General features: G+C 47.7%; 1 protein-coding gene across 1 annotated transcript; it reads left to right on the forward strand.

Annotated features, from left to right (window-relative positions):
* Positions 1-214: 214 nt before the first annotated feature.
* LOC106592812 (protein GPR108) lies at positions 215-21,496 on the forward strand. The gene is made up of 18 exons (XM_082967261.1): positions 215-498; positions 1,166-1,276; positions 1,366-1,416; positions 3,140-3,225; positions 3,334-3,413; positions 6,750-7,126; positions 7,350-7,412; positions 7,622-7,723; positions 7,867-8,000; positions 10,473-10,548; positions 10,747-10,820; positions 11,381-11,498; positions 17,840-17,970; positions 20,417-20,460; positions 20,627-20,676; positions 20,858-20,941; positions 21,069-21,190; positions 21,297-21,496. The coding sequence occupies exons 1-18, from the start codon at positions 412-414 to the stop codon at positions 21,370-21,372; spliced, it is 1,866 nt and encodes a 621-aa protein (XP_082823387.1). The 5' UTR covers positions 215-411; the 3' UTR covers positions 21,373-21,496.
* Positions 21,497-21,701: the final 205 nt, after the last annotated feature.

The following is a 21,701-nucleotide window of genomic DNA, read 5'->3' on the forward strand; positions in this document are numbered from 1 at the left end:
AATGAACAAGGCATATTGGCCAAGTGATCGTATGGATCCAGTGAGTGGTTGGACTGACTTATTTTTGTCTAACCCTGACTGATGCATTGAGAACAAACATTTACAACAGTAGTTATTTCTCGAGAAACGATATTCAGTCTTTAGAGAAGACTGTTTAAACCTTAGCTAGTGTTTTCTCTTGTCCTACACCCTCCCTCCGCCTGGGAGCACCGTAGCAGAGTAGTCACGGGTCACTCTGGTGACGTGTAAGTAGCAATGATACCAGGAAGTGTGAACTAGGGAAGCAAAATAGTTTTGGTAAATTGATTATTTTCACTCGTTATCAAGGAATATAATTTATTCTGTAGTGAATAGGTGTATACTCTAGTTGTGTAACATATTACCAGCCGTCTAGCTAGCTTGTTAGCTACCATGGGACGACATGGGCGCGTTGGTTTAGCGGTTTTTGTTCTCGTGCTGGTCTTTTGCGAAGCAAGAAGACACAAACTCGCCCTAAAGGTAAAATAACACCAATCTTGCTTTAACGTTACTTCATACACTGTGTTCTCAGGTAGTGTGTACTTATAGCCAATAACATGCGAAATTGAGATAGCGGTAGCAAAGTTTCACAAATGTAACTTCTTCAAAATGCATCGCGCTAGCTAACTTTGTTTTGCCCTTTTCAGCCATAGCTAGCTACCTAACGTGTAGCGCTTTTATAGCGCCTACGTCAGGGGATTTCTGCAACTCGTGTTTGCTAGCTACTACTAATCACTTAGCCAGCCAACTAAATAGCTTGTTAACTAGGCAACCTTTTAATGTGTCTGTGATTTTTACACTTGACTGTCATAGAAACGTTGCAGCTAAACAACTAGAAAAGGTTAGTTAGCTAGCTGTCTAACGTTACATCAGCTGAGATGTTAAAGCATTCAGATAGCTAAGTTAGCTAGATACACTATCTACAACTTCAGTGTTTTCATGATCAATTTTTCACATTGATATTTGTCATACTTGGATAACAAATGCCACCTCTCTCCCTCCTCCTTTCTCACCTCGTCAAACCCCCCCCCCCCCCCCCCCCCAAACTCTCTTCCTCCAACCCGTCTCCCCCCCATCCTTCTTGCCCCATCCCTCCCCCACTCTCTCCCCCCATCCCTCCCACTGTCTCCCTCCACCTCTCTTTCAGAATGACACTAGATTTGTGGTTCATCTCAACACCTTCGGTTTCTTTGCCAACGGAACTCTGGACGTCAACGTTCTCTCCCTGAGACTGCCTGAGGACAACAGCAAGCACCCTGTAAGAACAACTGGCGTGTGTACAGCTTGCTCTCTGGCTGTATTGTCTCCAGTTAGTGAATTGTATCATTGTTTTCTCTCTCCATATAGGTGGGATTCAGTCTCTCCAAGTCTCGTGTTAATGGAGTGCTGTCCTACACAGTGAGTAGATCTCATCAAACCAAATCACTTTTGCAACTGTCTCGTTATCTGAAATGAATGCACGCTCTGGAACGCCCCGCCAGCCAATCAAAATCGACTATTCAACAATACCATGGTATAGGTATTACTATCAGTAGATACGGAGGTGAGATATAGGCTACTATGTGAGACATTGGGTGTTTCTCTAAATGCAATCTACCGTGCTCCGAGCACTGGAGGGTCGGAACATGAGTCCAAATCAAAGTGAAACGGAGCATGAAGGGCACTTCTCAGGTGTGTACTCCGTTTGTTCCATATTTTTGTTCATATTTTGAAATATCAAAATATCACACGTCAATGGAAAGTATGAACAGAAATATGAAACAACTCAAGAAAAAAACTACAGTAAAGTATAAAAATGATTTGATCTGAAGCAAATGTTGCCTATTCACATCTCATATGTTCCCTGAATACAATATTTTGTCTTGATACGTTAATAAATATATGTGTTCATTTTGGCACATTTACCGGCCCACAATACCCACTGTAGTGAGCATAGAACGCAAGCCCATAGTAATTCAATAGGGCTAACATTAACTGGCTAGCTACTACTGTTAGCTAGCTAGCTACCCACAGAGAATTGAATCTACCTTGCTTAACATTAGTTTTAGGTCATTTTTGCCTGTTAAACTATCTGTTTAACTACATTATTACAATTCACATATAGCTAGCTGATAATTACGAAGTAAAACGTTTGCTTTGTGTATATCTTGTTTGGTGTCTATTGTTGCCATTGTCCTGGCTGGAAGAAGGTTCAGTGAACTGTGAGGTAATACACTAGGGGGAGTGAAAGTGCTGCTCAAATGTACTTGTTTTTTGTGTTCTCCACACTCTCGTTTTCACAAGAACGTCCACGGAGAATGCACTTGGAGCGTGAGTGTGGAGCACGGTAGTATGCATATTGAGAAACTCCCATTATGTTTTACTGTCAGTACATATACTAGGTAATACATTGTTTTAGTACCGTTTCATATGATACTACCAACATTTTTTCTGCCCTACGATCTAAAGACGCCGCTGGGTCCTGTTATAAAATTATTATAAAGTTGTGTTTTATAAATTTGGTGAAATGTTTTAAGCAACAGCAACTAGTCTCTTATATGCGCCGGTCCAACAATGTCCACTTCACTTTCATGCGCATATCACGGTTGGCAGCTGTAATCCGCCGGTCTCATCCCCTACCTGACCTCGCTCACCTGCTTCTCTCCGTCAGCTCTTCCTGCTCATCTATTCCTCCATCAGTTTGTAGCCATGATGGCGAGTGGGGGATGCAGACCCTGATCAGTCTTCTGCTCTTACACTTGTACATTCGATACATTGGAGCAGAGTGAGCAAAGTTGATTATCATTTAATCCCTGGTACAACCAAGAGCACACAGGCCACGCCAGTCTGATGATTTTGATATAATTTCCCAAACCATGTCGCGGGGCGTTTTAAACTTTTCCCCGGGTCGCTTATTATTGTTTTGATAACAAACAATGTTGTTCAGTCATGTTACCTAGCAACCTGGTAACTTGACGGTAGGTCTAGGCAAATTTGATTGGCACAGGAAGAAAGGAAAAGGGTCTGCTGTTCTTGATGTGCTTCAAAGGTAGGATTCATATAGGCCTAATGTAATGTTTCTAAAAGGTTGTGGTAAGGTTGTAAAAGGTTGTGTAGTAATGTTGTAATGTTTGTTCTCCAGGCGGAGGAAACGGGGGTGTGTCCGCTCAGCAAACAAAGCAGTGTTGAGCCCCTCTTCCTCTTCCTCATTGACACCAACATCCTCAGGTACGGTTTTCTGTCTGTGTGTGTGAGAGAGATCAGCTGGGGTTTTTTGTGCCTAGTGAATACATGTGTGTGTCAAAAACTAACTGTGTGTTCTCCTCTCTTCTGTAGAGTCAATGTGAAGTCTTATGGAGACCAGGACAGTGTCTTGACCCAGCTGAAGACAGACAAGACACTCACTAAAGACTCAGGTCAGCACTATATATCTCCCTTCAATACAGGGAGGTATATGGGGGGGTTGTTGCCATGGTGCAGAGAGAACTGTTGTTTGAAAGATGGGACAATCTCAACTTTTTTCCCCACAAATATTTGTCTTAATATGAATTTGAAATATATATATATACACTGAGTGTACAGAACATGATGAACTTTACAGACCATGAGTGGTCTTGCTGCTCTACATGAACTGAGGTCATTAAAAACAGGGTCCTTATGGTATAGCTGCCCCTGCGCATTCCTGATTCATTTAAGATTTTAGACTGATCTGATGGAGTTGACTAAATCTCTGGACAAATCTTTTAGCAATCAGTTTTGAGAGAAATATTCTTTAGGGTTATTGCAAGAAACTACATACAATATTTTGTCAGTTAATATTCATTATTGCAAGTTTTTGGAATTTTAAACATTTTATTGGGAGCGTTTGAAATTGGGATCCTTTGCACCAAAAAAGAGTATTCCCAGGAATAGAACCAAAATGGAAATGAATAATATTGAAAGTATTAGGAAAATTCCCAAAGCAAATGTTTTCCCTTATAACATTTCTCAATGTAACGTAACGCATTTTTTCCCAACTATAAAAATTCAGTTTGTCTCGACTTTCAAGAATCCATGAGTTAATTTCATGCTGTTCTACACATTTTGCCATAAATAATGATTGAAGGAAAGACTTAAGATGTGTTCGTATGCTGTCTGGTAGGCCTGAACTCCAGGGGGACCCCAACCCAAAAAGTACTTCAGAGTAGTGTTGTCTTTATATGTAACCTGACTACAGAGTAGTGTTGTCTTTATATGTAACCTGACTACAGAGTAGTGTTGTCTTTATATATAACCTGTAGTGTTGTCATATAACCTGACCACAGAGTAGTGTTGTCTTTATATAACCTGCAGTGTTGTCTTTATACACTGCTCCAAAAAATAAAGGGAACACTAAAATAACACATCCTAGATCTGAATGAATGAAATAATCTTATTAAATACTTTTTTCTTTACATAGTTGAATGTGCTGACAACAAAATAACACAAAAATAATCAATGGAAATCCAATTTATCAACCCATGGAGTTCTGGATTTGGAGTCACACTCAAAATTAAAGTGGAAAACCACACTACAGGCTGATCCAACTTTGATGTAATGTCCTTAAAACAAGTCAAAATGAGGCTCAGTAGTGTGTGTGGCCTCCACGTGCCTGTATGACCTCCCTACAACGCCTGGGCATGCTCCTGATGAGGTGGCGGATGGTCTCCTGAGGGATCCTCCTCCTAGACCAGGACTAAAGCATCCGCCAACTCCTGGACAGTCTGTGGTGCAACGTGGCGTTGGTGGATGGAGCGAGACATGATGTCCCAGATGGGCTCAATTGGATTCAGGTCTGGGGAATGGGCGGGCCAGTCCATAGCATCAATGCCTTCCTCTTGCAGGAACTGCTGACACACTCCAGCCACATGAGGTCTAGCATTGTCTTGCATTAGGAGGAACCCAAGGCCAACTGCACCAGCATATGGTCTCACAAGGGGTCTGAGGATCTCATCTCGGTACCTAATGGCAGTCAGGCTACCTCTGGCGAGCACATGGAGGGCTGTGCGGCCCCCCAAAGAAATGCCACCCCACACCATGACTGACCCACCGCCAAACCGGTCATGCTGGAGGATGTTGCAGGCAGCAGAACGTTCTCCATGGCGTCTCCAGACTCTGTCACGTCTGTCACGTGCTCAGTGTGAACCTGCTTTCATCTGTGAAGAGCACAGGGCACCCGTGGCGAATTTGCCAATCTTGGTGTTCTCTGGCAAATGCCAAACGTCCTGCACGGCTTTGGGCTGTAAGCACAACCCCCACCTGTGGACGTCGGGCCCTCATACCACCCTCATGGAGTCTGTTTCTGACCGTTTGAGCAGACACATGCACATTTGTGGCCTGCTGGAGGTCATTTTGCAGGCCTCTGGCAGTGCTCTTCTTGCTCCTCCTTGCACAAAGTTGGAGGTAGCGGTCCTGCTGCTGGGTTGTTGCCCTCCACGTCTCCTGATGTACTGGCCTGTCTCCTGGTAGCGCCTCCATGCTCTGGACACTACGCTGACAGACACAGCAAACCTTCTTGCTACAGCTCGCATTGATGTGCCATCCTGGATGAGCTGCACTACCTGAGCCACTTCTGTGGGTTGTAGACTCCGTCTCATGCTACCACTAGAGTGAAAGCACCGCCAGCATTCAAAAGTGACCAAAACATCAGCCAGGAACCATAGGAACTGAGAAGTGGTCTGTGGTTACCACCTGCAGAACCACTCCTTTATTGGGGGTGTCTTGCTAATTGCCTATCATTTCCACCTGTTGTCTATTCCATTTGCACAACAGCATGTGAAATTTGTTGTCAATCAGTGTTGCTTCCTAAGTGGACAGTTTGATTTCACAGAAGTGTGATTGACTTGGAGTTACATTGTGTTGTTTAAGTGTTCCTTTATTTTTTTGAGCAGTGTATATAACCTGACTACAGAGTAGTGTTGTCATTATATGTAACCTGACTACGGAGTAGTGTTGTCATTATATAACCTGACTACAGAGTAATGTCTTTGTATAACCTGTAGTGTTGTCATTATATAACCTGACTACAGAGTAGCGTTATTATATAACCTGTAGTGTTGTCATTATATAACCTGACTACAGAGTAGTGTTATTATATAACCTGTAGTGTTGTCATTATATAACCTGACTACAGAGTAGCGTTATTATATAACCTGTAGTGTTGTCTTTATATATAACCTGACTACAGAGTAATGTATTTGTATAACCTGTAGTGTTGTCATTGTATAACCTGACTACAGAGTAGTGTTATTATATAACCTGTAGTGTTGTCTTTCTATAACCTGACTACAGAGTAGTGTCTTTGTATAACCTGTAGTGTTGTCATTATATAACCTGACTACAGAGTAGGGTTATTATATAACCTGTAGTGTTGTCATTATATAACATGACTACAGAGTAGTGTTGTCTTTCTATAACCTGACTACAGAGTAGTGTTATATAACCTGTAGTGTTGTCATTATATAACCTGACTACAGAGTAATGTCTTTGTATAACCTGTAGTGTTGTCATTATATAACCTGACTACAGAGTAGTGTTATTATATAACCTGTAGTGTTGTCATTATATAACATGACTACAGAGTAGTGTTGTCTTTCTATAACCTGACTACAGAGTAGTTTTATATAACCTGTAGTGTTGTCATTATATAACCTGACTGCAGAGTATCAAGGTTAGTTTATGCACGTTGCATCCATCATCATTATGTGCTGTCTTCTGATTGGCTGTGTGTTCAGGTTCCAGGAGAAGAAGAGCGGCTCTCAATGACTCTGAGGACTTGAAAAGGACCGTACAGAAGAGTAATGTGGAGGAAGAAAAGAAAGATACAGTGCTGAAAGAGGAGGGGACGAAGGAGGAAAATAAGAAAGATACAGTGCTGAAAGAGGAGGGGACGAAGGAGGAAAATAAGAAAGATACAGTGCTGAAAGAGGAGGGGACGAAGGAGGAAAATAAGAAAGATACAGTGCTGAAAGAGGAGGGGACGAAGGAGGAAAATAAGAAAGATACAGTGCTGAAAGAGGAGGGGACGAAGGAGGAAAAGAAGCCAGAACCCAAGGAGGAAGAAGTAAAGGCGCATTTGGACAAAATTGAGACAAAAAAACCTACCAAGCAGGTGTGTCTCTGTGTGTCTCTGTGTGTGTCTCTCTCGCGCTCTCTCTCTTTGTGTGTATGTCGCTCTCTCTGTGTCTCTCTGTGTGTGTGTGTGTGTGTGTGTCTCTCTCTCTCTCTCTCTCTCTCTCTCTCTCTCTGTCTGTCTGTCTGTCTGTCTGTGTGTGTCGCTCTCTCTCTCTCTGTGTGTGTCTATGTGTGTAACTTCTGACTGTATGCTTCTCCAGGTGGGGCGGATCAACGGGCTGACTCTGGATGTGCAGAAAATCAACGGCTCCTACAGCTTCAGCGTGAGTCCACTAACCTTTACACAACCTTTACACAATGTTTAAATGCCTTCAAACATCTTCCGCAAAACCTTAAAACAACCTTTTTACAGACATTGTCAAATAATTCTCCAACCTTTCCACAGCTTTTAGTCTTCCACACATTGTTCAACCTTCACACTGCTGGGTGTTTATTTGAGTGACAGCTGACCGTGGTCCCTCCCTCTCCACAGTTCCACATGGTGATTGGCCAGTTGGATGAGGGCCTGTACAACCTCAACTTCCACTACTGTGAGAACATTCTGCCAGGCACCAACCGCCCCTACACTCTCAACGTGAGTGGTGTTCTGTATTACCTTGTTAGTGTTTACATTTCTTAGCATTTTCTGATTACGTGTGTGTGTGTGTGTGTGTGTGTGTGTGTGTGTGTGTGTGTGTGTGTGTGTGTGTGTGTGTGTGTGTGTGTGTGTGTGTCCAGGTGGAGGTGACGGAGAAGAACCCAGGAGGTTACCTGTCAGCAGCAGAGATCCCTCTCCCTCGTCTATACATCTTCATGGCTGGAGTTTTCTTCATTATAGCCATGGTTTGGGTTTACACACTGCTGAAGCACAGGTACACACACACACACACGGCGGCATGCTACGACACCGACATGCATTTCTTTATCCTTGTCAGATAGGCTACTGTGTCTGCTAAACGGGGGCGGCAGGTAGCTTCAAGGTTAGTGCGTTTTGGCCACTTACCGAAAGGTTGCTTGTTTGAATCCCACAACCGACAACGTTAAAAATCTGTCGCTGTGCCCTTAAGCAAAGCACTTATCCCCATTTGCTCCAGGGGTGCTGGACAATGGTCTCCCTGGCCGTGACCAGGGAGACCACACCCCTGTGGGTGTGTCGGGGGGGGGAGTCGATATGAAGAAACACATTGCCATTACACTCTTGTACAAGAAATGCCCACAAGTAAATACAACCACCCCACAAACTATTATGATTTATTATTACATATAGGTGTACAGAAGAAACACTATTATGATTTATTATTACATATAGGTGTACAGGAGAAGGCTAATTCGTTAATCTTCGGTCAGAGTATATACATTTTTTTTATTATGATCAGTATTATATTGTTAAATTATAGGAGTAACTTTGGTTACTAAAACATTCTTCCTCACCTCAAGTACAACTGTCAGTCTGGAGCACTGGTGCACACTGCCTTCATATCATAGGCCTCGCACGCCGCCTTCATATCATAGGCCTCGCACGCCGCCTTCATATCATAGGCCTCGCACGCCGCCTTCATATCATAGGCCTCGCACGCCGCCTTCATATCATAGGCCTCGCACGCCGCCTTCATATCATAGGCCTCCCACGCCGCCTTCATATCATAGGCCTCGCACGCCGCCTTCATATCATAGGCCTCGCACGCCGCCTTCATATCATAGGCCTCGCACGCCGCCTTCATATCATAGGCCTCCCACGCCGCCTTCATATCATAGGCCTCCCACGCCGCCTTCATATCATAGGCCTCCCACGCCGCCTTCATATCATAGGCCTCCCACGCCGCCCTCATATCATAGGCCTGCAGTATAGGAGGCTAGTAGCAACAACAAACCTTTTTCAAAAGTTGTAAACTTTATTAGGGTAATATCAAAAGTCAAGCCATTGTTTTATAGGGAAAATACGAACAGGATTATTATATTGTGGCAAACACAACATTAGTTGGAACTTAATTTGGCCAAAGAAAATGGCTCAAAAGAATGAAACAAAACGCTTGCAAAAATGGTTTAAACCTTCACAAAAGTTTGAAACAGGCTATATTGCAGCAATTACCAAGAAAGGCTAGTGTCTACTGTATCCAACAAATAGGAGCAATAGGCTAATGATATTTATTTTACAACATAAATAATAATAAATATATAATAGGCCTACAGTATTAACACTAATGATATTGATTTTACAACATAAATAATAAATGTATAATAGGCCTACAGTAGTAACACTAATGATGAAACAAATTATAAATATGAAAAAAATACATTCAATTTTCAAGATTACATCCTACCTGAAGAGCGAGTTGCATAGTAAACTTATTTATGTGGAGTACATTACCCATGAAGGCTGTTCTCAAAAGACCTACTCGCTACTCTTCTTGTAGGCTGTTCACTCTAGGCCTAGTATCTACTCTTCTCCTAGGCTGTTCACTCTAGGCCTACTCTCTACTCTTGTAGGCTGTTCTCTATAGGCCTAGTATCTACTCTTCTTGTAGGCTGTTCTCTATAGGCCTAATATCTACTCTTCTTGTAGGCTGTTCTCTATAGGCCTATGCTTCTCCTAGGCTGTTCTCTATAGGCCTACTCTTCTCCTAGTCTGTTCTCTATAGGTCTAGTGTCTATTCTCCTAGTCTGTTCTCTATAGGCCTAGTGTCTACTCTTCTAGGCTGTTCTCTATAGGCCTAGTATCTACTCTTCTCCTAGGCTGTTCTCTATAGGCCTAGTATCTGCTCTTCTCCTAGGCTGTTCTCTATAGGCCTAGTATCTGCTCTTCTTGTAGGCTGTTCTCTATAGGCCTAGTATCTACTCTTCTTGTAGGCTGTTCTCTATAGGCCTAGTCTCTACTGTTCGTTTTACTGCAATGAAAGAGGCCTCTATCTGCACAATCAACAGTAGCCTAGTCTCTGTCTCGGTCTCTCAGCAGCTCATAAGGCAGTGAGAGAAGGGTATGGTGCTGCAGGGTGTACGATGGGCAGCCCTGGACAATTTGGCCGGCTACAATTTTATTTTGATGGGATATTAATTAATACATTTTATCAGCCGGAAACCGTGTAGCAGACATTGTTCTGGGTCTACACACTGATGAAGCACCGGTACACATAGGAACGCTCCCAGTAAACAGTTTATAACCCATCTGATCCTCGGCTATTCTCTCCTCTCTTGATCTCTCTTGATCTCTCTTCCTCTGCTATCCTCTCTCTTCTCTCTCTGGTTCTCTCTTCCTCTGCTATCCTCTCTCTTCCTCGCTCCCTCTTCTCCTCTATCTTCTCCTGTCTCTCTCGTCCTCTCTTCCACTCCTTTCTCCTCTCCTGTAGGTACAGTGTGTTTAAGATCCACTGGCTGATGGCAGCTCTGGCCTTCACCAAGTCCATCTCCCTGGTCTTTCACAGTGTGAGTACAACAGACACACATGTAGACACACACATACATACTGACCTCCACACACACAGAGCGCAACCCACAGAGCAACCCACACACACGGACCTCCACATACATCCTCCACCTAACCGACCCCACTAAATTATAATTGCCTTTTGATGTAAAATGGAATATCCTATAAAATGTTGATCTTTCTCTCCTCTCTCTCAGATCAACTACCACTTCATCAACACAGAGGGACACCCCATAGAAGGATGGGCTGTCATGTACTACATTACTCACCTGTCAGTCTGACTTCTATTTCATTCTGGGTGATATTTCTGGAGGGGGGGATGATACATCTGTGTATATAAAATGGGTGTGTGTCATAGTGTATGTATAATATCACATTTTATCGGTCACATACACATGTTCAGCAGAAGTTATTGCAGGTGTAGTGAAATGCTTGTGTTCCTAGCTCCAACAGTGCAGTAGTATCTAACAATACACAACAATATACACATCTAAAAGTAATGGCATTTTGAAATATTAGGACGAGCAATGTCGGAGTGGCATTGACTGAAATACAGTATATACATATGAAATGAGTAAAGCAGTTTTGATGTGTATGTTTCTGATCAGTGTGTACGTTTTGATGTGTGTGTGTGTCTGTTACGTTTGTTTGTGTGTGTTGTGCGTAGTAACGTGTGTGCTGTGCGTAGTAACGTGTGTGCTGTGCGTAGTAACGTGTGTGTTGTGCGTAGTAACGTGTGTGTTGTGCGTAGTAACGTGTGTGTTGTGCGTAGTAACGTGTGTGTTGTGCGTAATAACGTGTGTGTTGTGCGTAATAACGTGTTGCGTGCAGGTTGAAGGGGGCTCTGCTGTTCATCACTCTGGCGTTGATTGGTACTGGCTGGGCCTTCGTTAAATACATCCTGTCAGACAAGGAGAAGAAGATCTTCATGATCGTCATCCCTCTACAGGTACACCTGGGGGGTTATATCATCATCCCTCTACAGGTACACCTGGGGGGGGGGGTTATATCATCATCCCACTACAGGTACACCTGGGGGGTTATATCGTCATCCCTCTACAGGTACACCTGGGGGGTTATATCGTCATCCCTCTACAGGTACACCTGGGGGGGGTTATATCGTCATCCCTCTACAGGTACACCTGGGGGGGGTTATATCGTCATCCCTCTACAGGTACACCTGGGGGGGTTATATCGTCATCCCTCTACAGGTACACCTGGGGGGGTTATATCGTCATCCCTCTACAGGTACACCTGGGGGGGTTATATCGTCATCCCTCTACAGGTACACCTGGGGGGGGGGGTTATATCGTCATCCCTCTACAGGTACACCTGGGGGGGGGGGTTATATCGTCATCCCTCTACAGGTACACCTGGGGGGGGGGGGGGGTTATATCGTCATCCCTCTACAGGTACACCTGGGGGGGTTATATCGTCATCCCTCTACAGGTACACCTGGGGGGGTTATATCGTCATCCCTCTACAGGTACACCTGGGGGGGTTATATCGTCATCCCTCTACAGGTACACCTGGGGGGGTTATATCGTCATCCCTCTACAGGTACACCTGGGGGGGGGGGGGGGTTATATCGTCATCCCTCCACAGGTACACCTGGGGGTGGGGGCTTATATCGTCATCCCTCTACAGGTACACCTGGGGGGGTGGGGGGTTATATCGTCATCCCTCTACAGGTACACCTGGGGGGGTTATATCATCATCCCTCTACAGGTACACCTGGGGGGGTTATATCGTCATCCCTCTACAGGTACACCTGGGGGGGGGGGGGGGGTTATATCGTCATCCCTCTACAGGTACACCTGGGGGGGCTTATATCGTCATCCCTCTACAGGTACACCTGGGGGGGCTTATATCGTCATCCCTCTACAGGTACACCTGGGGGGGTTATATCGTCATCCCTCTACAGGTACACCTGGGGGGGGGGGGTTATATCGTCATCCCTCTACAGGTACACCTGGGGGGGGGGATTATATCGTCATCCCTCTACAGGTACACCTGGGGGGGGGGATTATATCGTCATCCCTCTACAGGTACACCTGGGGGGGTTATATCGTCATCCCTCTACAGGTACACCTGGGGGGGTTATATCGTCATCCCTCTACAGGTACACCTGGGGGAGGGGGGGGTTATATCGTCATCCCTCTACAGGTACACCGGGGGGGGGGGGTTATATCGTCATCCCTCTACAGGTACACCCGTGGGGGGTTATATCGTCATCCCTCTACAGGTACACCTGGGGGGGTTATATCGTCATCCCTCTACAGGTACACCTGGGGGAGTTATATCGTCATCCCTCTACAGGTACACCTGGGGGAGTTATATCGTCATCCCTCTACAGGTACACCTGGGGGAGGGGGGGGTTATATCGTCATCCCTCTACAGGTACACCGGGGGGGGTTATATCGTCATCCCTCTACAGGTACACCTGGGGGGGGGGGGGGGGTTATATCGTCATCCCTCTACAGGTACACCTGGGGGGGGCTTATATCGTCATCCCTCTACAGGTACACCTGGGGGGGTTATATCGTCATCCCTCTACAGGTACACCTGGGGGGGGGGGGGGGTTATATCGTCATCCCTCTACAGGTACACCTGGGGGGGGCTTATATCGTCATCCCTCTACAGGTACACCTGGGGGGGGGGTTATATCGTCATCCCTCTACAGGTACACCTGGGGGGGCTTATATCGTCATCCCTCTACAGGTACACCTGGGGGGGTTATATCGTCATCCCTCTACAGGTACACCTGGGGGGGGTTATATCGTCATCCCTCTACAGGTACACCTGGGGGGGGGGGGGGGTTATATCGTCATCCCTCTACAGGTACACCTGGGGGGGGCTTATATCGTCATCCCTCTACAGGTACACCTGGGGGGGGGTTATATCGTCATCCCTCTACAGGTACACCTGGGGGGGGGGTTATATCGTCATCCCTCTACAGGTACACCTGGGGGGGGGGTTATATCGTCATCCCTCTACAGGTACACCTGGGGGGGTTATATCGTCATCCCTCTACAGGTACACCTGGGGGGGTTATATCGTCATCCCTCTACAGGTACACCTGGGGGGGTTATATCGTCATCCCTCTACAGGTACACCTGGGGGGGGGGGTTATATCGTCATCCCTCTACAGGTACACCCGTGGGGGGTTATATCGTCATCCCTCTACAGGTACACCTGGGGGGGTTATATCGTCATCCCTCTACAGGTACACCTGGGGGAGGGGGGGGGTTATATCGTCATCCCTCTACAGGTACACCTGGGGGGGGGTTCTATCGTCATCCCTCTACAGGTACACCGGGGGGGGGGGGGGGGGGTTATATCGTCATCCCTCTACAGGTACACCTGGGGGGGGGGGTTATATCGTCATCCCTCTACAGGTACACCCGTGGGGGGGTTATATCGTCATCCCTCTACAGGTACACCGGGGGGGGGGGTTCTATCGTCATCCCTCTACAGGTACACCGGGGGGGGGGGTTCTATCGTCATCCCTCTACAGGTACACCTGGGGGAGTTATATCGTCATCCCTCTACAGGTACACCTGGGGGAGGGGGGGGGGGTTATATCGTCATCCCTCTACAGGTACACCGGGGGGGGGGGGGGGGGGGGTTTATATCGTCATCCCTCTACAGGTACACCTGGGGGGGGGGGGGGGTTAATATTGTCATCCCTCTACAGGTACACCTGGGGGGGGGGGTTATATCGTCATCCCTCTACAGGTACACCTGGGGGGGGGGGGGGGTTATATCGTCATCCCTCTACAGGTACACCTGGGGGTGGGTTATATCGTCATCCCTCTACAGGTACACCTGGGGGGGGGGGTTATATCGTCATCCCTCTACAGGTACACCTGGGGGGGGGGGGGTTATATCGTCATCCCTCTACAGGTACACCTGGGGGGGGGGGGGGGGGGGGGGTTATATCGTCATCCCTCTACAGGTACACCTGGGGGGGGGGGGTTATATCGTCATCCCTCTACAGGTACACCTGGGGGGGGGGGGGGGGGGTTGTTATATCGTCATCCCTCTACAGGTACACCTGGGGGGGGGGTGTTATATCGTCATCCCTCTACAGGTACACCTGGGGGGGGGGTGTTATATCGTCATCCCTCTACAGGTACACCTGGGGGGGGGGGGGTTATATCGTCATCCCTCTACAGGTACACCTGGGGGGGGATTATATCGTCATCCCTCTACAGGTACACCTGGGGGGGGATTATATCGTCATCCCTCTACATGTACACCTGGGGGGGGGGGGGTGTTATATCGTCATCCCTCTACAGGTACACCTGGGGGGGGGGTTATATCGTCATCCCTCTACAGGTACACCTGGGGGGGGGGTTATATCGTCATCCCTCTACAGGTACACCTGGGGGGGGGGGTTATATCGTCATCCCTCTACAGGTACACCTGGGGGGGGGGGGGGGTTATATCGTCATCCCTCTACAGGTACACCTGGGGGGGGGGGGGGGTTATATCGTCATCCCTCTACAGGTACACCTGGGGGGGGGGGGGGTTATATCGTCATCCCTCTACAGGTACACCTGGGGGGGGGGGGGTTATATCGTCATCCCTCTACAGGTACACCTGGGGGTGGGTTATATCGTCATCCCTCTACAGGTACACCTGGGGGGGGGGGTTATATCGTCATCCCTCTACAGGTACACCTGGGGGGGGGGGGGTTATATCGTCATCCCTCTACAGGTACACCTGGGGGGGGGGGGGGGGGGGGGGTTATATCGTCATCCCTCTACAGGTACACCTGGGGGGGGGGGGGTTATATCGTCATCCCTCTACAGGTACACCTGGGGGGGGGGGGGGGGGGTGTTATATCGTCATCCCTCTACAGGTACACCTGGGGGGGGGGTGTTATATCGTCATCCCTCTACAGGTACACCTGGGGGGGGGGGTGTTATATCGTCATCCCTCTACAGGTACACCTGGGGGGGGGGGGGTTATATCGTCATCCCTCTACAGGTACACCTGGGGGGGGATTATATCGTCATCCCTCTACAGGTACACCTGGGGGGGGATTATATCGTCATCCCTCTACAGGTACACCTGGGGGGGGGGGGGTGTTATATCGTCATCCCTCTACAGGTACACCTGGGGGGGGGGTTATATCGTCATCCCTCTACAGGTACACCTGGGGGGGGGGTTATATCGTCATCCCTCTACAGGTACACCTGGGGGGGGGGGGTTATATCGTCATCCCTCTACAGGTACACCTGGGGGGGGGGGGGGGGTTATATCGTCATCCCTCTACAGGTACACCTGGGGGGGGGGGGGGGTTATATCGTCATCCCTCTACAGGTACACCTGGGGGGGGGGGGGGTTATATCGTCATCCCTCTACAGGTACACCTGGGGGGGGGGGGGGGTTATATCGTCATCCCTCTACAGGTACACCTGGGGGTGGGTTATATCGTCATCCCTCTACAGGTACACCTGGGGGGGGGGGGTTATATCGTCATCCCTCTACAGGTACACCTGGGGGGGGGGGGGGTTATATCGTCATCCCTCTACAGGTACACCTGGGGGGGGGGGGGGGGGGGGGGTTATATCGTCATCCCTCTACAGGTACACCTGGGGGGGGGGGGGTTATATCGTCATCCCTCTACAGGTACACCTGGGGGGGGGGGGGGGGGGTGTTATATCGTCATCCCTCTACAGGTACACCTGGGGGGGGGTGTTATATCGTCATCCCTCTACAGGTACACCTGGGGGGGGGGGTGTTATATCGTCATCCCTCTACAGGTACACCTGGGGGGGGGGGGGGTTATATCGTCATCCCTCTACAGGTACACCTGGGGGGGGATTATATCGTCATCCCTCTACAGGTACACCTGGGGGGGGGATTATATCGTCATCCCTCTACAGGTACACCTGGGGGGGGGGGGTGTTATATCGTCATCCCTCTACAGGTACACCTGGGGGGGGGGGGGGGGGGTTATATCGTCATCCCTCTACAGGTACACCTGGGGGGGGGGGGGGGTTATATCGTCATCCCTCTACAGGTACACCTGGGGGGGGGGGGGGTTATATCGTCATCCCTCTACAGGTACACCTGGGGGGGGGGGTTATATCGTCATCCCTCTACAGGTACACCTGGGGGGGGGGTTATATCGTCATCCCTCTACAGGTACACCTGGGGGGGGGGGGGGTTATATCGTCATCCCTCTACAGGTACACCTGGGGGGGGGGGGGGGGGTTATATCGTCATCCCTCTACAGGTACACCTGGGGGGGGGGGGGGGGGGGTTATATCGTCATCCCTCTACAGGTACACCTGGGGGGGGGGGGGGGGTTATATCGTCATCCCTCTACAGGTACACCTGGGGGGGGGGGGTTATATCGTCATCCCTCTACAGGTACACCTGGGGGGGGGGGGGGGTGTTATATCTTCATCCCTCTACAGGTACACCTGGGGGGGGGGTTATATCGTCATCCCTCTACAGGTACACCTGGGGGGGGGGGGTTATATTGTCATCCCTCTACAGGTACACCTGGGGGGGTGGGGGGTTATATCGTCATCCCTCTACAGGTACACCTAGGGGGGGGGGGGTTATATCGTCTTCCCTCTGCAGGTACACCTGGGGGGGGGGGGGGGGGTGTTATATCGTCATCCCTCTGCAGGTACACCTGGGGGGGGGTTATATCGTCATCCCTCTACAGGTACACCTGGGGGGGGGGGTTATATCGTCTTCCCTCTGCAGGTACACCTGGGGGGGGGGTTATATCGTCATCCCTCTGCAGGTACACCTGGGGGGGGGGGGGGGTTATATCGTCATCCCTCTGCAGGTACACCTGGGGGGGGGGGGGGGGGTTATATCGTCATCCCTCTACAGGTACACCTGGGGGGGTTATATCGTCATCCCTCTACAGGTACACCTGGGGGGGGGGGGGGGGGGGTTATATCGTCATCCCTCTACAGGTACACCTGGGGGGGGGGTTGGTATTTTATTAGGATCCCCATTAGCTGGAGCAAAAGCAGTAGCTACTCTTAATGGGGTCCACACACAACTTGAAACGTGATACAGAACATCAATAGACAAGAACATCTCATCATCCCTCTACATGTCCTCCTGTGGGGGGGGGTTATATCATCATCCCTCTACATGTACACCTGGGGGCGGGGTGTGCGGAAGTGACAGTCGTCTCGTTAACCAATGATCTGACAGAGATAGATTTAGTGATGTTTTCTTCTTAATCTCTGGCAAACTTCCACCAGTTTGACTCTCACTCTCTCTCTCTCCCCCCCCCCCCTCTCCCAGGTTCTGGCCAATGTAGCCTACATCATAATAGAGTCTACAGAGGAGGGCTCTAGTGAGTACGCCCTGTGGAAGGAGGTTCTGTTCCTGGTTGACCTCATCTGCTGTGGAGCTATCCTCTTCCCTGTTATATGGTCAGTATACTGTTAGGAGGTGGTGTTGTTCCTGGTTGACCTCATCCTCTTCCCTGTTATATGGTCAGTATACTGTTAGGAGGTGGTGTTGTTCCTGGTTGACCTCATCCTCTTCCCTGTTATATGGTCAGTGTACTGTCAGGAGGAGGTGTTGTTCCTGGTTGACCTCATCCTCTTCCCTGTTGTATGGTCAGTATTAGGGTTTAATGTTAGTTTCAGCTGGCTGTGAAGTTTGCTCCGGGCTGCCTCCTGGGTGTAAGCTGGATGCCCTGTTTAAAGCCGATGGGGAAGTCGACTCAGAGTGGCGTATGTCAAGCAGGTGGCGTAGTGACTCAGGATTCGGGTGGCGTAGTGACTCAGGATTCGGGTGGCGTAGTGATTCGGGTGGCGTGTCGACTCAGGATTCAGATGCTGAAGTGTTTCATCTGCTTTCCCATAGACAACTACTTAGATCAGAGCAAAATGTATTTGTCACATGCGCCGAATACAACAAGTGTAGACCTTACCGTGAAATGCTTACTTAGAAGCCCTTAACTTCTATGGGCTACTTGGGACGCTAGCGTCCCACCCACGGTACACACTATCAACAGCCAGTGAAATATCAGAGCGCCAAATTTGAAAACAACGTCATAATTGAAATTTCTCAAACATACAACTATTTTACACCATTTGAAAGATAAACATCTCCTTAATCTAACCACGTCGTCCGATTTCAAAAAGGCTTTACGGCGAAAGCATAAAGTTAGATTTTGTTAGGACAGTACATAGACAAAACATTACACACAGCCATTTTCAATACAAGGACAGGCGTTACCAAAAGCAGAAAACCAGCTAAAATTATGCACTAACCTTTGACAATCTTCATCAGATGACACTCCTAGGACATTGTTAGACAATACATGCATTTTTTGTTCTATCAAGTTCATATTTATATCCAAAAACAGCATTTTACAATGGCGGTGATGTTCAGAAAATATTTTGCCTCCAAAAATTCCGGTGAATCAGCACAACAAATTACAAAATTACTCACTAGAAACGTTGATCAAATATTAAACTGTTATTCAAAGATTTACAGATTATCATCTCTTGAATGCAATCGCATCGACAGATTTCAAAATAACTTTACTGGGAGAGCACGCTTTGCAATAATCAGTACTGTGCTCAGAAAAAAACAGCAGGCAATTATAGACACCGGCCATCTTGGAGTCATCTAAACGCATAAATAGCATTATAAATATTCACTTACCTTTAACAATCTTGATCAGAAGGCACTTCCAGGATTTCCCAGGTCCACAATAAATGTTGTTTTGTTCGATAAAGTTCATCATTTATGTCCAAATAGCTCCTTGTTGTTCGCGCGTTCTGTAGGCTACTCAAAATGTAGGCACGCGAGGGAAATGTGACGACAGAAAGTCAAGAAAAAGTTATATTTACTTTCGTTCAAACATGTCAAACGTTGTATAGCATCAATCTTTAGGGCCTTGAGAACGTGAAACTTCAGTAATATTCCAACCGGACGTTTGCATTGCCTTGAAAAATGGTTTAGAACACAAGGGACTTCTTCACATGAACGCGCCCTTTGAACTCAATGGATTTTCAGGGCACCTGCTTACCAGCGTTCTCCTTCGGTCTGTGTTTACCGCAAAAGGCTCAAACAACTTTCTAAGACTGTTGACATCTAGTGGAAGCCTTAGGAAGTGCTATTTGAGTCCTAACTCACTGTGTGTTAGAAAGGCAAGGACTTGAGAACTACAGGAACCAGATGTTCATTTCTTGCTTGGAATCTTCTCAGGTTTTTGCCTGCCATATGAGTTCTGTTATACTCACAGACATCATTCAAACAGTTTTGGAAACTTTAGAGTGTTTTCTATCCAAATCTACTAATAATATGCATATCCTAGCTTCTGAGTTTGAGTAGGAGGCAGTTTAATATGGGCACGTATTTCATCCGAAAGGGACAATACTGCCCCCTAGCCCTAAAAGGTTAACCAACAGTGCAGTTCAAGAAGAGTTAAGAAAACATGTACCAAGTAGACTAAAATAAAAAGTAACATAAGAATAATGAGGCTATATACAGGGGGCACCGGTACCGAGTCAGTGTGTAGGGGTACAGGCGAGTAGCAGCAGTCTACAAAAGGGAGGGGGGGGGTGTCGATGTAAATTGTCCGGTGACAATTTTATTAATTGTTCAGCAGTCTTATGGCTTGGGGGTAGAAGCTGTTGAGGAGCCTTTTGGTCCTAGACTTGGCGCTCCGGTACCGCTTGCTGTGCGCTAGCAGAGAAAACAGTCTATAACTTGGGTGACTAGAACATTCTAACATGAATTTTATGTAAAAGACAATGCAGCTGCCTTGTTGGAGAATATTACTGTTGGGTTTGAGAAGGGGGCTCCTTCCTCCCTGACGGGCCATCAGAGGATAATGTGTGTGTGTGTTTGTGTTTGCAGGTCTATTCGTCACCTACAAGAGGCTTCCAGCACTGATGGGAAAGGTGAGCCATCTACAGGGAGGGATACATTTCATGGACAATTAGCAGTGGTTAATAACTATAGCTTAGTCAAATATAGTTTCAACCTTGTAGTTGGTGCTGAGTTCCCCTGTAGTAATACTGTAGTTCCCCTGTAGTAATACTGTCTGCCTCTCTTTGTTTCCCTCAGCTGCCATGAACCTGGAGAAGCTCAAGCTATTCAGACATTACTATGTCATGGTGAGGAGACCTGTGTCTGTCTGTCTCTCTTCCTCGTAGATATTTTGAATTCGAACTTATTTTTCTGTGAAAGTTCTGAAAGATGTCAGGATAGGTAATCTCTCTCTCCTTCTCTCTCTCTCCTCTCTCTCTCCCTCCCTCTCTCCCTCCTCCATCCCTCCCTCCATCTCTCGATCTGTAGATAGTGTGTTATATCTACTTCACGAGGATCATAGCCATCCTGCTGAAGGTGACGGTGCCTTTCCAGTGGCAGTGGTGTTACGAGGTGAGACACTGTCCACTTCTGATGATGTCACACTGTGAAACTCTGACACTGACGATAGCCATTTCTTCATTGTTTTTCGAGATTGTCTGCATGTTTTATTTTCCCTCTTTACCCCTCCCTCCTGTAGTTCCTAGTGGAGGTGTCTACTCTGATCTTCTTTGTGTTGACGGGGTATAAGTTCCGCCCGGCTTCCAACAACCCCTACCTCCAGCTGCCCCTGGATGAGGAGGACGTGGAGATGGATGAAGTGTAAGAGACAGTGTTGTTTTTTTGTGAGGTAGCATCTGGGGATGTTTAAACATGTGATGTGTTCAGTATTAAACTAACCCTCTCTTTCTCCCTCTTCTCTCTGCAGGGTGACGGAGTCCGGCATGTTGGAGGGCATCTCTAAAGTCAAGAAGACATCTAATGGTCGAGAGCGCCAGAAATAGTCTACCTTGTGAGAGTGTGTGTGTTTGGCAAGAGGGGGGTGTTCTAAACACCCATATAACCCCTCAGCGTTGGAGAGAAACGGGGACTGAAACGGACCAAGGCACACCCTTTACCCCCCCCCCCCCCCCCCCCCCCAAAAAAAAACACTCCTCCTTCACCACTCCCCCCCCCCCCCCCCCCCCCCCCAAAAAAAACCACTCCTCGATCTGAAACTGGGTGGCTGTTACTAAAGCAACCACTGCCTCGCTATGCAACAAGACAAAGGATGACAGACTTTAGTTGTCGTTGGACCTTCTCTCTCTCATTTATCTGGAGACTTTCTGGAGGC

This window comes from Salmo salar, chromosome 02 (assembly GCF_965601325.2).
Source record: "Salmo salar chromosome 02, fSalSal1, whole genome shotgun sequence".
Taxonomy (NCBI): Eukaryota; Metazoa; Chordata; class Actinopteri; order Salmoniformes; family Salmonidae; genus Salmo; species Salmo salar.